Here is a 17,460-nt window from a genome sequence, read left to right on the forward strand (position 1 = left end):
TTTTTTAAAACAATTCTGAAATTTATTTTTTTTTTTGAAAATGCATTTCTGTTTAATTTTAAATAATATTAGTGAAGCATTCAATAATCACTTGATTCTGAAGGAAACAAAATTTTCAGAATTTCGTGGGAAAATGGTTAGAATTTTTTCATGTATTTAAAAAAAAAATGGAATTATTTTTTTGAAAATGCATTTCTGTTTAATTTTAAATCATTTAATTGAATCATCCAATATTCACTTGATTCTTGGTTGTATTATTGTGAATTGTTGCTCTTACAAAAGTAAAGCATACTTTTAGGCTCCATAAAGTAACTGCACGGAATTTAAGTACAACCGAATAATGGCGCAATGATTGTTTATTCCATGAACCGAACATTTCATTATTATAAACTAACTTACCAGGAATTGTATAAATTGAAGTATACCTTAAGGCGTACTGTAAATTTGTTTGTTCTGTTGGAAATTCTAATAGTTTTTCGAATTTGCAAATAACTTTCTTAATTTTGTTATTGAAAACAATCACAGTTTTCTTAAAAACAGCCAAACATAGTAGCTTTTATTTTGCCTTAATTTTCTTTTGACATTGCGAAGCAGCCCCATTTACAATGGCATTTTAATTGAACAAATATCAAAAATAAACAAAAAAAAAAAAAAAATAAATGCTTCCTAGTGAATATGTTTTAGACATTTTGAAAAAGTCACATAGTTTCATAGATATGTGGGCACTAGAAGAGGATGACACTAGTTTCGAAAGAATCTGAATAATTCACATTTCAAATACTTAAAACTCTGACAGTATGCCGGCTCTGATTCTAGGACAATTTTTTGACTATTCGAAATATATTTCAAAGTGGAGTCTTCGGATTTCTGTTAAAATTTTTAATATTTTTAACTAGCTTTCTTATTCAGGTGTCGTTAAGTTAAACAGAAGTAACAAATTTGAAATTACAACAATTAACAATAATGTTACAACAATAAAAACTGGTCTAAAATGGTAATTTTAGTTTCTTTATAAATATGAGAATTCTGTAGGAAGAATTTAAAACTGAATTTTCAATTGTCGTTAAAAATAATTTTATTGGGAAAAATGTTTCCTTCGAACGGTGTCTTTCTCAGAAAATGAGAACACATTTTTACCCTTTTATGTGCTTTCTTATGTAAGACTGATGACGTCTAGATGTAGCTGCAGATTGGGTTTATTCTATTCTGTCAAAAAATCTTTTATAACATATTTGTATATTTTTTCGAGTTTCTATAAAAAGACATTTGATTCATTTCATTGGCCGTTTGAAGGCCATAATTCGTGCCAAAGGTGATCAATTCGAACATGTCGAAACTTATTCTAAAATTTGATGCTATTTCGACATATTTTGCTTTTATTCAATAAAATGTAAAAATTGTGGCGTTTGTTGTCGTTTTTTCATCTCACCCTGTACAATGTACAACAATATCGACGTGTAGAGGTCGCTCAAAAGACGAAGGTTCTTATTTTTGTAGTTTTGTTTTACATGCAATAATCTACCGAGAGGAAATAGAACATATAGATGATGCTCAGGTGGTCATAAGTTTTATCAATAGCTGATCTATGATATAGTAGTGGCAGCAAAGCAATCGAATATCGTGAAAAATGTTGACAATGAGTTCTTCTATCTTCATATGGTATTAGCTATTCAAAATAATCCGGTAAATCAATGAGTGTGTAAAAACTCGACGTCTAGATGGTGACTATGTACTATTGTAAAGCACTTCCTTGTTGCAAATACTAAAATGTCGACGTGGAGATGGCGCCCAAAGCTTGGCTTCTTTTGGTGTGGCAATCTAAAAATTTTACATTTCTGGAGTCACAAATTAAATTCCGAACTTTTTTTGTTATAATGATAACCACAGAATTTATTATCAATGTGCAGATGACGCTCAACAATAGACATCAGATTAACAATTTGAATTATTGCAGAAGAAACCAATTTAAAGTTAAATCGAGAAATAGACCTCTGTCGAGAAACATAAGAGTAAAAAATATGATTGCGAAATTTGAGTGTAACAAGGTCTTATTTCTCAAACAGGTTAAAAAAATATTGATGTCTAAAAAGAGTGGAGTGGACATTTCTTGTAAAACTTGTACTCATCGCGTACCCTCAATCGCGAGTAGAATCGAGCCATCCGCAGCTCTGAATAAAACCCTATCTCAAAAAGCCTTTAGGAGAGACATAAAAGAAAGAAGATTGTTTGAGAAAGGGGTTCGAGAGCAACTAGATTTCGAGGTGTAGCGTAGTGGATCGAATCATGGCCTTTGTAAGTAAGAGTTAAAAAAGAATATTGTAAGAGACATCAAAGAAAGAAGATTGATGGAGAAGAGGAAGGTTAATAAAAAGAGTCGAAGTGAACATCAGTCTACCTGTAACTGTACTATTCCCGTAACAGAATTTATGACTGCTTCGAATCAGAGAGTTGTCGTTAGTAATAGTTCTAGAGTCGCGTAAGAAAATCACCAAAAAGAATATTGGTCGAGAAGAAGAGTTAGAAGAATAGAAGCTGAAAATTATCAGACATTTTAATCAAAAAATTGTCATAGACCTTTGAGAATAAAAACTATAGCCTGAATATGTATCAAAAATCTTCCCATGCCTTTAAGAATAGAAATGAAGATTGGTCGAGAATGTTGAGTTCTTACAAAAATATAAGGCGAATCTAAGGGCTGCGTCGTCGTGTATCTCTGAAACGATCACAGAAATTAAAACTGAATAAAATTAAAGAACCGTTATGGACCTTTGATAAGAAAAGTGATGGAACCTTTAAAACGTGTGAAAAATTCCTCCAAAAAGGCTTTAAAAATACACGTGATTTTTGTTTGGGAAATTTTCAGATTTCAGAAAATCGAAGTTTAATAATATTGCAATATTTTGAGAATAAATTAAAAAATGCATTTTCGAAATTTTTATTTTGCAATCAGAAATTCTTTCAACTGCTGTCTGTATTTTATTAAATATATATAACAAATATATATATATTTTTTGACTTTTATATATAAACTCTGCTTGAATTACTATTTTGTTTTGAATTATATATGTATGTATACGAATGAACTATGTACAAGGTATGTTTTTGTTAATTATTTTTTTACTGAATTCTCTTTCTAAAATAATTTGCAGTTTTGTTTTTGGAGAAAATAATATTTGACTGAATTGTTGTGACTGGTATTAGAATTTAGTTATTTCATTTATTTTGGTTTTTGTATTAGCAAATTTGTTTTTTTTTTATTTTGTTTTTAATTTAATATTTAGTAATAATAATAATAATTTGTTAATAATAATATTGTTTGTTACTTGTATTTTTTTTGCTTCTTTGTTCATTAAAGAATGGTCGTTTTTTATGTTAAAGTGTTTGTTTTTTTATTTATTTATTTATTATATTTTTTATACTTAAAAATTACATAATTTGTTTTATAATAATTATAATTTATATTAGGTTTTTTTTATTATAGTTTATTTTTTATATAATAATAATAGTAAATATTAACTATCAAGTTTTTGGTTTTTTTTGGTTTTAATAATAAATTATTTTTTTTACTCTGATTTTGTTTTACTTCTCAAGGAGTAATAAAGATTTTTATTATATATATATTTATGTGTATATATATTTGTTTTTTTTTCTGTTATGTTCAATGACTGGTTTTTTTGTTTTGTTTCTTTGTTAAGTTAAATTTAACAAATATTTTTTTATTATTTTTATTATTATTTTTAATATATTACAAAGGTTTTTTTGGTTTGAAGATTTATTTTTTGTAGTTTCTTTTTTTGTCATACATTTCATTTTTGTTTTTTTTCAAAGTTGTTGTTGTTGTTGATTTTTGACTAAATTTAATTTGTGGTATTAAATGCAATTTTCTTGTTTTTTTACTTCTTCAAAATTTTTATTTTTATTATTTTTTTTTAATTTCTTAAGATTCATTCATGTTGTTTGTTTTATTTTTTTAAGCCGTTTTTTTGTTCTTCTTCTTAGAGTTGTTGTTGTTTTAAACCTTTAAATGTCCTGATTTGTTAGATTAATTTCATTTTTTTCTTTTATTTTTTTTTTGCTTATGTTTTGTATGTTCGTATGTAGATGTATTGAAATGCTCTCAATATTTTCCTTTTTATCTATATATATTTAATAAAAAGAAAAAATATTTTCTTCGTTTCGTATTCAATGATCCTCTGCGTTGTTGTTGCTGCTGCAGTTTCAAACATGGTATCGCCATATGAGCCTCAAGATTGATGGTTTTTGGGTAAAGCCTTTTTATCATCATCATCATCACCATCCTTAGCATCATAGTTTTCATCATCATCATCGTCGCTAATAATCATTAGATTTGTTTTTATCCAATATTAGGTCGCTAAGTGGCAGACATCTGGAAAATTCAGAAAATTTATTAGAAATTTTGTTAAGGAAAAATTAAAAAAAAATCCAAATAAAATCCAGAAAAATATTTATGTTCATCATGTGTGACAAAAGTTTACAGAAAAATGGCTGGAAATGCTTAAAAATATTTTACAATTATTTATATAAGTTTTTAAAGATTTTTATGTTATTCCTTAATTATTTTTTTTTATCATATTCTGTTTTTGTAATAAAATACAGTTTTTTTTTTAAATTTAATGAATTTTTGCTTCAAGAAAATATTTTACATTTAAGAAATATTTTACATTTTAATATATAAGAAAAATAATTAATTTTTTTAAACTATTTTAATGTAGCATTAATTTTTTACATAAATATTGAGAGTTCTTTACCAAAAAATATTATATTATTATAAATAAAAAAATATAAACTAATACTGAATATAACAACCTCATTATTTAGCAAAATGTTAGGAAGTATTGGCTTTGGGTTTTTATTTAATAAAAACTGATTTTTTCCAAAAAAGAAAAAAAAAAGATTCTGAACCACTCTGAGACATGAATGTATCTATCAGTTGTAATTTTATATTTGAAGTTCGTAATGGGTGCTACAGCCTATGACAAAAAATTTCGTAAGCAGGTCCACGTCTTCGTATAGTCCCCATATAACGGTGCCTCCCGATATTCGGTATTTTCATGATTTTAAGGGACATTATTTAATTTAAATTTCATATTTAAAGTTCGTAATGGATAGTACAGCCTATAACAAACATTTTTGTATGCAGGACCACTTCTTTGTATAACCCCTATATAACGGTAGCTCCCCATATTCGGCATTTTGATGATTTCAGCAACATTATTCACCGGAATCGTTTCAAATTTCGTATTGGGAGATCTTAACGGTTACTACAACCTATGGAAAAAAAGTTCTATGCAGGTCTACGTCTTCCATATAACCCGATATTCGATATTTTCATGATTTTAGCAACATTATTTACAGGAATTTGAAGATACCTCCCGATATTCGGTATTTTTATGATTTTAGCGACAGTATTTACCGGAATTATTTTAAATTTCATATTTAAAGTTCGCAATGGGTGCTACAGCCTATGACAAAAATTTTCGTAAGCAGGTCCACGTCTTCGTATAGTCTCCATTATATAAGTTTTTATTTAAGTGGTAGCTTCCGGCAGTTTTTTGAAAATTTTCAAGTTCCTTCCAAATGGTGGAGGGTAATATAAGTCGGACCCGGCCGAACTTAGGTGCTTTTTTACGTGTTTTTAATTGATTGTACCATCATACGATGGAGGCTATATTAAATTTGTCATTCCATTGGTCATCTGGTACACAATAAACCTGAAATCGGATAATGATATATATAGGACCTATATCCAAATCTGATTCTTTCTCTATAAAATCTGACAGTGGTATTTCCGGGCTGTATTTTATATCTGGTACCAAATATTATTCTTCTTAAATTTAATGTACTTGCTTCTAGGCTAAATTCAAACGGATGTGCCAAAATGCAGATCAGTTGGACTGATTGGCCATTTGATATTGGCAAATTAACCCGAAATCGGTTGAAGATATATATGGGAACTATATCTAAAAAAGAATCGATTCTCACCATATTTCATATTCTCCATTATATAAACAATTTTAATTAAGGATCTCCTGACTGAAATATGTTGAGATTCTAGGAATATTTCTAGTTGCAACGATTGAAGAAAACATTTTCAAGCACCTCCCGACTTTAAATCGTGAATTTCGTATAAAAATTACAGATTGAAGAAGAAATTTTGGGAATATTGAAGAAAATATTTTCAAGGGCCTTCCGACTTAACATTGCTAATTTTGTGCCATTTTTTTCAAGGACTTCCTGTTTTAAAATCGTAAATCATTTAAGAACATTTTTGACGAAAATGATTAATAAAATTTTGAGAAAAATTTCTTCAGAGACCTCCTAACTAAAAATCGTGGATTTTGAATAACAATTTCCAAGAACCTTCTGATATAAAATCGTAAAGTTTCTAGAAATATTTTTGAAAAGTCTGAAAATTGTGGAATTTGTAGAGTTAATTTCACGAAATTATCTTGACGAAAAAATTTCAAGTATTTTGAAGAAAACATTTTCAAAAACCTCCCGACTTAAAATCGAAAAATTTTCTAAGACCTTAAAATCGTGAATCCTCAAAAATATTTGTGACAAAGTCTTCCTAGATGAATTTTGGAGTCACATTTGTTCAAGGACCTCCTACTTGAAAATCAAGGATTTTTAAAAAAATATTTTTAAGGACATCTTGACTAAAAATTGTGCATTTTTAAAAATATTTTTAAAATGGTCTTCGTAGAAAAATATCGTTGAATCTGTTAAAAATAGCTTGAAGAAAAAATTCAATGATCCGACTTAAAATCATAAATTTTGTAGACATATTTTTCAAGGATCTCCTGTATTTTGAAGAATAAGTTTAAAGAACCTCCTGACTTAAATACGTCGAGATTTTCAAGGACCTTAAAATTTTTAATTTTTTAGATTTTTTTTTTCGAGGACCTGCTGACTGAAAATATAAATATTTTTAATCGAATATTTTTAAAAACAGTCTTCCTAGAAGAAAATCGTAACTTTGGAGGAACACTTGTTCAAGGACTAAAGAACATTTTCCAAAAACATTTACAGAAAAGTTTTCACAATTTGAAGGAAAAATTTTCAATTATTTTGAAGAAAATATTTTTAAGGACCTTCGGGCTCAAAATAGTGAATTTTGGATTTTCAAGGATCTCGTGCATATTGAAGAATAAGTTTCAAGGAATTCTCGACCTTAAATGGTAACTTTTGTGAAAAATGTTTTCAAGGACGTCCCGACTTAAAATCGTTGAACTTTTAAAATATTTTTTAAAAAGTCTTCTAAGGCTAAAATCGTTAATTTTTAAGAAATTTTGTTCAAGGACCAAATTGAAAATCGTGGATTTTGAAGAAGCTCCTGACATAAAATCGTTAAGTTTCTAAGTCTTTCTAGAATTTGTAGAAAAAATTCAACAGATTGAAGAAAAAGTTTCAAAGTTTTTGAAGAAAACGTTTTTGTGGACCTTCGAACTTAAAATCGTGAATTTTGTAGACATTTTTTTTTTCAAGGATCTCTTGGCTGAAAATTGTGGATTTTGAAGAATGATTTTCAAGAACCTCCTGGATTTCATAAACATATTTTTAAAAAGGCCTTTCTAACAACAACAAAAATTTGTGGAATTTTAAAATATCAAGGATTTTGAAGAAAAGATTTTCTAGAACCTTCCGACTTAAAATCGTAAATTTTGTAGATAATTTTTAAAGAACTTCTTACTGAAAATCGTGGACCATTTAAGAATATTTTTGACAGAGTCTTCCTAGGAGGAAATCGTTGAACCTTGTACAAGGACCACCTAACTAAAAATGGGGAATTTTAAAAAATAATTTTCAAGGACTTCCCGACTGATAATTGTTTATTTATAAAATCAGGGTTTCAAGGACTTCCTGAAGGAAAAAAATTATTGTTTTTCCTTAAAATACGAATTGATGCCCTAAGAATTACAAAGAGGTGGTACCTTGGCGGGTCCTTTTTTAAGAGTACTTTGAGGTATTCCTCATAGTCTGTCGATACGAAAAGGGAATCAGGAAATTTAACAAATTTTGTCTTGGATATGTAATAACTTGTGCGAAAATTTAAAAAAGTTTTTTTTTAATTTTTTGAATATAAGAAAAAATATTAACTTTTGAAATATAGCATCTCTTATTTTTTATATACATATATACTACATATTTATATAATAAATAATATACCAATATGTCAAATTTTCTTAAAACTATAAACTTGAAATTATTTTAAATATTTAAAATACATAAAGATTTTTTTTAATGTTAATGTTTTAATGTTTTTTAATTTAATTTTCCAAATATTTTTTTTGTTATGGTTGACTTTTTACAAAATTATTTTCAATTTTTCTTTTTAAATGTTATCCCTAAAATAAAAGACATTGGTGCTCTATTAACAAGGTGCTCCATGGCTCTAGCTAATACTGGAAAACTGTAGAAATAAAAAAATGTTAACTCACGTTATCCTTTCCTTCTTCTTCTTCATCATTTTCTCTTCATAATAAGTATGTATGTGTTTGAGTTTATAAAAAAGTGTTAAATTCGCTGTTCGTATGTGTGTGTGTTATGTTGTTTCATTGTATGTGTCTGATGTGATTCGGTAAGAATATGGTTGCCATCATTGTAGGATAGATAATTCGTTAGTGTTTCAAGTGGCATAACAACCTTTTATTTGTGATTGTTTGTTGTTGTTGTAGTTGTTGGTGTTTGTTTTCCCGGGAGTGTAGCTGAGTTTACTTACAACGACCCTGTCTGTGTTCTTATCAACATTTATTTGTCATTTCTATTTTCTTTTCTCATTGATTTTCTTCTTCTTCCGGTATGGCATCACCAGCTAACCAAACACAGGGGCGACCCTAGGGATTTGAAAATTTATAAAGAGAATTCAATTAATTTATATCATATATGTGTGTGTGAAGAGGAAACTATATCAACTGTTTGCGCTTGACTGCTGATCTAAAGTTGCGTCTATTTGAAGGGGACGTCATAACCTTTAAACTCTCCGACTAAAATCTTGAGGATGAATAATACCTAGAGGATGATGTATTAGCACTTGTCGGTTTTCTTTCTTCTAAAGTGGAATTTTAAATATAATTTTAGAACTAATTTGTTTTATTACTAATTTTATTATAATTTTAAAATGATTTTTAGCATTTCTAGCCATTTTTTGTATCTAATTTTTTTTGCTATAATTTTTAAAAATTATGTTTTCTTTTTATGGGTTTGATGTTCACATGAATATCTTCCTAGACGATATTTGGAAATTCGATTTGATTAAACATTGAGTGGGGAAAAAATTGTCATATAAAATGAATGTTAATGTTAAAATGGTGTTATTAGTGAAAAATGTTTTATTAATTAAATGGCACATTAGGTATTGAAGGGTGGGGTTTTTTGGGGTTTATGAGCAACAACTAATTTTGCATTGATTATCTACAGGGGAATATTAACAAAACTATTGATAATATTATTTAAATTATTTTAATTATTATGGCGGGAATGGATCAAGCTAAATGAACTATGCAAAAAACTATTGATTGATTGATTAATTTATAAAAAAAAATTATTGCGTTTCTAAACAAGCTGTGTTCGGTAATACATTGGTTAGATAAACTTTAAAGAGGTGAAGAAAATAAAATTTTTTATAAAACTTACAATTTTATTTTATAAAATAAATTAAGGTGGAAAGAAGCAAAAATAAAGTTAAAATCTAAATTATTTAAGAGATATATATAAGTAGTCCTCTGTGGAGGTGTTTTGAAAGAAATTAATTACATTTTATAACATTTGTTATATTTTGACCTGGTGCTACATTTTTTTTCAATTATTTCCCAACCCTCAATTGTTAATTTTTTATGATCCGCTACAGATTTGCGTTCTTTAAGATTTTTTCAGAGACCTCCCGGCTTTATATAAAATATGAAAATTTTAAGAATATTTTTTCGGACTTCCTAGACAAAAATCGTGGGTTTTGAAGAAAATTGTATCGAATTTTGCCTTTTACTAAAATTCTTATTTTTTTAGAAAAATTGTTAAAAAGTTTGAATTTCTTAGAAAACTGGGTTAAAATCGGGGATTTTTTTCAGAAAATTTTTGGAAGAGACTTCCTATATATATATAATCTTGTGTTTTACTGAGAATATTTATTTAAGAACCTCCTGACTGAAAATCCGGAATTTTTGAGAATATTTTATAAGGATCATCTAAAATAACACCAGATTTTTTAGAATAAATTGTTGAAGAACATTTATTCAGGGATTCAGGGAAACATTTTCAGGACCTCATGACTGATGGATCGTTGATTTCTTTTTTATTATTTACATGGTGTTCTTGGGCAAAAATCGGTGGGTGAAATAGCCACAACATTTGTGTTAAATAAAAGTAAAATTTTCCATTAAAGAATGGCTGCTCCGATTTTGACAAATTTTGTCAATTTAGAATGTCCTTTTGGCATAAAAGTAAAAAATCTAAACAAAATCGCATAAAAATATGCCAATAGTGATGTTAATATAGATTTTACAGTATTTTGTGACATATTTTTATTTTTTCATATTTTTTATCACATGAGATTTTTTCAATTTGACTTATAATATTATAATACGGAGTACGGAGTGTCCCTAGTCAAAATCATAATTTGAAAAGCGAAATCTTCCAATATGGGTTTGGACATAAGGGGGCTTTTAACATATTGTAGTGTTGTAGGGTATCACATGGTTGGTCCCGCACGACTTTAGCCTTTGCTTACTTGTTTTTTTCTAGTTTTTCGTTTGGCTCGAGGTCAGAATTTAAAAAAACAGACGAATTTGTTTTTTTTTTATATATTAATTTATTTGTCCGATATTTCGACTATCTTCGATAGTCATCATCAGGGATTTGAATTGGATTTTAACTCTTCTGTTTTTAAGTTCTCTGATGCAGCTTTTCCATCCTTTCCTTTTTACTCGATTTTTTTTCATAAAAACATAAGTTTCTCATTGGAGAAAACAAATTCTTTTATTATTTTTACATTAAGGCAACATTCTGTTATTTTTAAATATTTGGTAATGAAAGGTTTTTATGGGCAATAAGGCTAATGTAGCTCTTAAATGTTTGCTCGGATTGAATAATGTTCAAACCGATATTGGCTACACCACACCATTATGAAAGGTCATGATTATGACCTACATAGTACGTTTATACCCTACACACAAGGTGGTCAGGGTATTATGTCAGTGTGCATTTGTTTGTAACAGGCAAAAGGAAACGAGATAGACCCATAGTTTCTTTCGATGATCTGCATAGAATCACATTCTGAGTCGATTTATGCATGTCCGACCGTCCGTTCGTCTGAGAGAAACATTTTTCAGTGTTTTTTGTTTTTTTTTTTTTGACATGAACATCTTGAATTTTTTAAGAACTTCCTAAATAAACATCCAAGATTTTGAAGAATATTTTTAAGGACCACCTGATTGTTAAGAATTTTTTTAATGATCCCCCGAATTTTTTAAAGAAAATTTGAGATCGTCTCCTTGACAAAAGCAAATAAAAAGTGTGATTTTTGAAAAAGTCGTTGAAGAACCTCATCACGGCAAATCTTGCATTTTTAAAAATATTTTCATAAGGAATTTAATTTAAAGCAAAAAAAATTTTAAGGACCTCCCGACAAAAAGTCTTTTAAAAGCATTTTTCAAGTTCCTCTTGATTGAAATTTTTGGATGTTTCAAGAACATTTTTGACAAGGTCTTTCTGGTATTGAAAGTAGTAGATTTTGTAAAATATTTTTGAAGATCTCCTCATTAAAAACGTGATTCTTTTTATGGATATTGTTGAAAATGTCTGAATGTCCCTCAATATTCCATTCGGCATATCGCAATATTGAAAAATGAGCTCGGGGTGAAGCCATTGAAATTCCAAAAAGTTCAAGAACTTTCACCGAACAGCAGGAACGAAAATAGTCTCAAAAGAGTTAAGGAGTTGATTCGCTTGGCCGAAAGTGGTGAACTGCCGAATTTGGTTTTCTTCGTGTCCGATTAGAAAACATTTGTTGTCCAGCAGTTTGTGAACAAACAAAATTATCGTGTTTACTTGCCAAAGAGGTCAGCTGAAAATGTGCACCTTCGGTTGGCCACCAGAACTAAAGCGCCGGCCATGGTGATAGTGTGGGCCGCCATAACAGCCTATTATCGCTCTCCGCTCGTATTAATCGATCGTGGCATCAGAATAAATGCCGAATATTATCTCGAAAATATTCTAGAGGGTATATTAAAGTCATGGGAACGCAAACATTTTGGCCTCAGACCTTGGACATTCCAACAGGACTCAGCATCTTCCCAAGAATGGTTACAAAATGAGGTTTCTCGCTTCATTTCCTGCGCACAATGGCCACCAAAATCCCCGGATACCAATCCGCTGGACTATTTTGTCTGGAGTATTTTGGAAGCAAGGTTGACACGTACCGACCAATACCAAAGTGTCGATCACCTCAAGCAAGCGTTTCGTCGGGAATGGGCCAAAATACCGCAGAGCAATATTTGGGCAGCGTGTGACGGTTTCATTGGCCATAATTCGTGCCAAAGGTGACCAATTCGAACAAATCTAAACTTATTCAAAAATTTGATGCTATTTTCGACATTTTTTGTTGTCATTCAATAAAATGTAGAAAAAAAATTAATTAAAAATGATGGCGTTTGACTCTGTTGCAGTTTTTTATATATTACCCTGTATATTATTGATCAGCATGTGAAAATCACTCTAGCTTCTGAAAGAATTGAAGTAGGTTGATAAAATTTTAGTAAAATATGGGTTTGGTCTGCAGACTTTTTGGCATTGAAAATGGGCTATATAGGTCCACGTTTAGGTATATCCCCCATATAACTGAACCTCCTTATATAATTTATTTTGATGATTTTAGCGACATTGTTCATCGGAATTGTTTCGTAATAAATTTCGTAATAAGAGTTCGTAATGCTACTACAGCCTATCTATGAAGGCCCAGGACTTCATATAGCCCCATATATCGGTACCTCCCAATATTCGATATTTTGATGATTTTAGCTATATTATTCACCGGAATGGTTTCATATATCGTATTTAGTTTTTTAAAAGGGACTACAGCCTGTGACCATTAATTGCCTATGCAGCCAGATCTTCGTATGGCACCTATATATGTAGTGGTAACTCCCTTTATTCGGTATTTTGATAATTTTACCTACATGTTACACCAGGATTGTTTCAAAGTTCTTTTATGAAGTTCCTAATGTGTACCACAGTCTATGACATAAAATTGTCCATGCAGATTCAGGTCTTCGTATAACTTCCATATAACAGTATTTTGACCATTTTAGAGACATCACCGGAATTGTTGCAAATTTCGTATTTCCACTTCTTAATGGGTACTACATCCTGTGACAGAAAATTGGCTAGGACAGGTCTACGTCTTTGTATAGCTCCCATATGTTTTGATGTTTTTGTGACATAATTCATCGGAATTGTTTCGAGTTTCATATTTGGTCTATGACAAAAATTGCCTATGCACATTCATGTTTTCGTATGGATCCCAATATAACGTTATCCTCCTATATTCTGTATTTTTAAAATTTAAACTGCATTTTTGATGTTTTTTTTTTTTTTTTTTTTTTGTAAATTTCCAAATTCATCCCAAATGGTAGAGGGTACTCAAAATTCGCCCTGGTCGAACTTAATGATTTTTATCTAAAATTCTGCAAATTGTTAGAATTTTTTGGAAATTCTGGATTACATTAACTGGTAAGAGCTTCAGCTTTGAAATTTTGGATGTGGCTCACCCACTATGAGCGGGGTTGATATATGGAGAGATTTTTGAAAAAAAAAATATATAATAAATTATAAAATAACGAAAAATTTAAATGTCGATTTAAGCATGCATTGAGCAAATAATTACAAAATTATTAACAAAGTTAATTTTTTTATCCAAACTTGCTTGGAATCACAGAACAATATTTACAATTTTCGAATAGAAAATAAAATTAATTTTGAATACATAAAAAATCTTAAAATTCAATACGATTACAGTGAGAACAAGTAGAGAAGTAGGTAAGAAGAAAAAAGGTGAAGAAACATACCTAAAATGTACTACGTTGTATGTAGATGGATTTTTTATTTTTGAATTTTTGAATATTTGTTTTTCAAATTTTTTCTAGCTAGGATTTTTTTTTCAAATGCCAAAATATGTAGCTTTTTTTTGTTGTAGTTGGTGGATGGTAGTTGTTGTTGGTAGTAAATAACAAGGTGAGGATTATGGAAAATACTTTCAAAATCTTTTCAAACTATATATTTATATGTAAATAGGCGCTTTGGTTTTTTTGGTATTGGTTACGTTTTTTTTCTAATATATGTATATATAAGTGTGTGTGTGTGAGGATATACAACTTGGTAGGCATGTACATGTGTTGGTAAGTAACTTGAACAGTAACGCAATTCTAAGGTTGTGTAAAGTAGGAATAACTTGTTGTTGGAATCAAACTACTTTTCTTTGTTTTTGTTGTTGTTGTATATATAAATAGGTAAGTGTTTTTGTTGTTTTTAACTTCTTCTTTACTTTACTCAATGCAAATAACATGGGTGTGTGAATTATTTTATTTGGAAAAGAAAATATATTCAACAATGGTTTGTTCTTTTTCTAGTTTATGCCATATGCGTTTGGTGATCTCTGGTTTTTTTTAGGGGGTTAGTGTATGAGGAGGTTGGTGGTGGTGGTGGCACTAGCGTGTTATGTTTGTTTGTTCGATGTAGAGGGGGGTTTTGGTTGTCTAATTAATTTTTTTTTTCGTTTTTTTTCTTTGTTTATTAAAACTTTAAATTAAGTGATTCAAGCGATGCTAGTGATGAGCGCCTAGATAAACCTGTATTGGCAGGACAACTGACCAGTGAGGTGGTGCCGAATAGTTTGTACCAGCCAATCACAATGCCATTGGAGAGATCGATATGATCGAGCATTATTTGGGCCACGCCCATAAAGACTTTCTTTTCGATGCGGCCATAGTCGCCCCAAACGGTAACCTGAAAGAGAAAAATAAAGGAGAAGAAGTTAGAAGGTGGAGGATCAAGGGGGGTAAGAAAGAGGTTTTCCATGGAGAGAAGAAATGTCTTCTATAGAGAGGAGACCTGTTGAAGGTTTTCTACAGAGAGAAAATCTTATGAAAACGTTCTGCAGGTCTTCTATCGGCAGAAGACCTCCAGAAGGTCTTCTATGGACATAAGACGTTCTGCAGGTCTTCTATAGACAGAATACGTTCTGCAGGTCTTCTATAGGCAGAAGACGTCCTGAAGGTCTTCTATAGACAGAAGACCTGCTGTAGGTCTTCTATAGACAGAAGACCTGCTGTAGGTCTTCTATAGACAGAAGACCTGCTGTAGGTCTTCTATAGACAGAAGACCTGCTTTAGGTCTTCTATAGACAGAAGACCTGCTGCAGGTCTTCTATAGACAGAAGACCTGCTGCAGGTCTTCTATAGACAGAACACCTGCTGCAGGTCTTCTATAAACAGAAGACCTGCTGCAGGTCTTCTATGGACAGAAGACCTCCTGCAGGTCTTCTATAGACAGAAGACCTCCTGCAGGTCTTCTATAGACAGAAGACCTCCTGCAGGTCTTCTATAGACAGAAGATCTCCTGCAGGTCTTCTATAGACTGAAGACCTCCTGCAGGTCTTCTATAGACTGAAGACCTCCTGCAAGTCTTCTATAGACTGAAGACCTCCTGCATGTATTCTATAGACAGAAGACCTCCTGCAGGTCTTCTATAGACAGAAGACCTCCTGCAGGTCTGCTATAGACAGAAGACCTCCTGCAGGTCTTCTATAGACAGAAGACCTCCTGCAGATCTTCTATAGACAGAAGACCTCCTGCAGGTCTTCTATAGACAGAAGACCTCCTGCAGGTCTTCTATAACCAGAAGACCTTCTGAAGGTCTTCTATAGACAAAATGCCTCCTGAAGGTCATCAATAGACAGAAGATCGCGAGAGGGTCATCAATAGACAGAAGACCTCCTGAAGGTCTTCTATGGACAGAAGTCCTCCTGCAGGTCTTCTATAGACAGGAGACCCTCTGAAGGTCTTCTGTAGACAGAAGACCTCCTGAAGGTCTTCTATAGACAAAATGCCTTCTGAAGGTCTTCTATGGACAGAAGGCCTCCTGCAGGTCTTCTATAATCAGAAGACCTCCTGCAGGTCTTCTATAATCAGAAGACCTCCTGTAGGTCTTCTATAGACAGAAGACCTCCTGAAGGTCTACTATAGACAGAAGACTTCCTGCAGGTCTTCTCAAGACAGAAGACCTCCTGGAAGTCTTCTAAAGACAGAAGACCTCCTGACGGTCTTCTATAGACAGGAGATCTCTCAGGAGACCCCCTGCAGTCCTTCTATAGTCAAAATTTCTAGAAGTTTTTTTCTTCGATCTTTAAAGGTCTATCGGGATAGCTTACCTGTAATATACAGCCTTTGGTATTGCAATTCTGGAACACCAATTGCTGTTGATACAATGGCTCCAGCGTTCGGCGAGCCGTGGAAGTTTTCATTTTGTCCATGCATTTTTTACCCGAAACCAAGTACACTTTGACATAGGGGGCTGGTAGCATTTTCGAGGTGGGTTTTTGCTGAAATAAAAAGAGGTTCATATTTTAATTTCCGTAGGAAAATTTATCGCCCTGCCACTCACCTGTAAACCTCTTGCTCTAATGACCTCTACTTCTAGGCAATTTTTCTGATAGCATAGCGATAGTTGGATATCGCCCAGTGAGGGGGCACCCAGCACCTGGCGGCCAACCAATTGGCCCGGTCCAAGACCTTCGACAAATTGATTGATTTGTTCATCCGCTCTCATGGTGGGAGAGAATCTGTTTTCCAAAAAAGTTTTTGTTGTTTGTTAAAATAGAAAAATATATTAGTAATTATTCAAAATTAATGTTTGTTAAATAAAAAAAAATAATAATAATATTCTTGGAAAGTTAAGAGAAAGTAAAATTATATATCAACTGAAACTCATATATATATGAGAAAAATAACTTTGTATTATACACAGGGAGATATAGTAGGCAATTTCAAGTTAAGATTTTTTTTTGGATTTGAAAAAAATATTGTTTATATATCTTTTTTTGTTTTGACAATATTCCTTTTATGTTGTTGCATTAACGTGCATTATTTCTGTTGCATTGTGTAATATTTTTTGATTTTTTTTGCAATATTTTTTACAACATGCTTTGTAGTATTTACAACCAGGCCTTTACACCGAGAGAGTAAAAGAGAATGTTGTTTTCCATTGAAGGCTTAAGAGAAGCTCTCAACACACGCACATAGTTACACCCTAGAAGAAAAGTTCGTTCAAATGACAATAATTTGGAATGAGACATGAATGGGAAGCGATGTGAAAAAGAAAAATGATTTTAGAAATAAATAAACAAGTTGATAAAATTATTTGTTGAAAACAGCAGATGTCCTGGTAATA

The 17,460-nt window shown here is 30.9% G+C and overlaps 1 protein-coding gene across 1 annotated transcript; it reads right to left on the bottom strand.

The window, feature by feature from the left end:
• Positions 1-3,753: 3,753 nt before the first annotated feature.
• Positions 3,754-16,880, bottom strand: LOC101893560 (regulating synaptic membrane exocytosis protein 3-like). Its single transcript, XM_059129031.1, has 4 exons — positions 16,675-16,880; positions 16,442-16,612; positions 14,884-15,018; positions 3,754-4,387 (listed from the first exon to the last, which is right to left on the bottom strand). Exons 1-4 carry the CDS (start codon positions 16,837-16,839, stop codon positions 4,373-4,375), a joined length of 486 nt encoding a protein of 161 aa, XP_058985014.1. The 5' UTR covers positions 16,840-16,880; the 3' UTR covers positions 3,754-4,372.
• Between the last annotated feature and the right edge of the window lie 580 nt (positions 16,881-17,460).

Source organism: Musca domestica, unplaced genomic scaffold (assembly GCF_030504385.1).
Source record: "Musca domestica strain aabys unplaced genomic scaffold, Musca_domestica.polishedcontigs.V.1.1 59, whole genome shotgun sequence".
In the NCBI taxonomy this organism is placed as follows: domain Eukaryota; kingdom Metazoa; phylum Arthropoda; class Insecta; order Diptera; family Muscidae; genus Musca; species Musca domestica.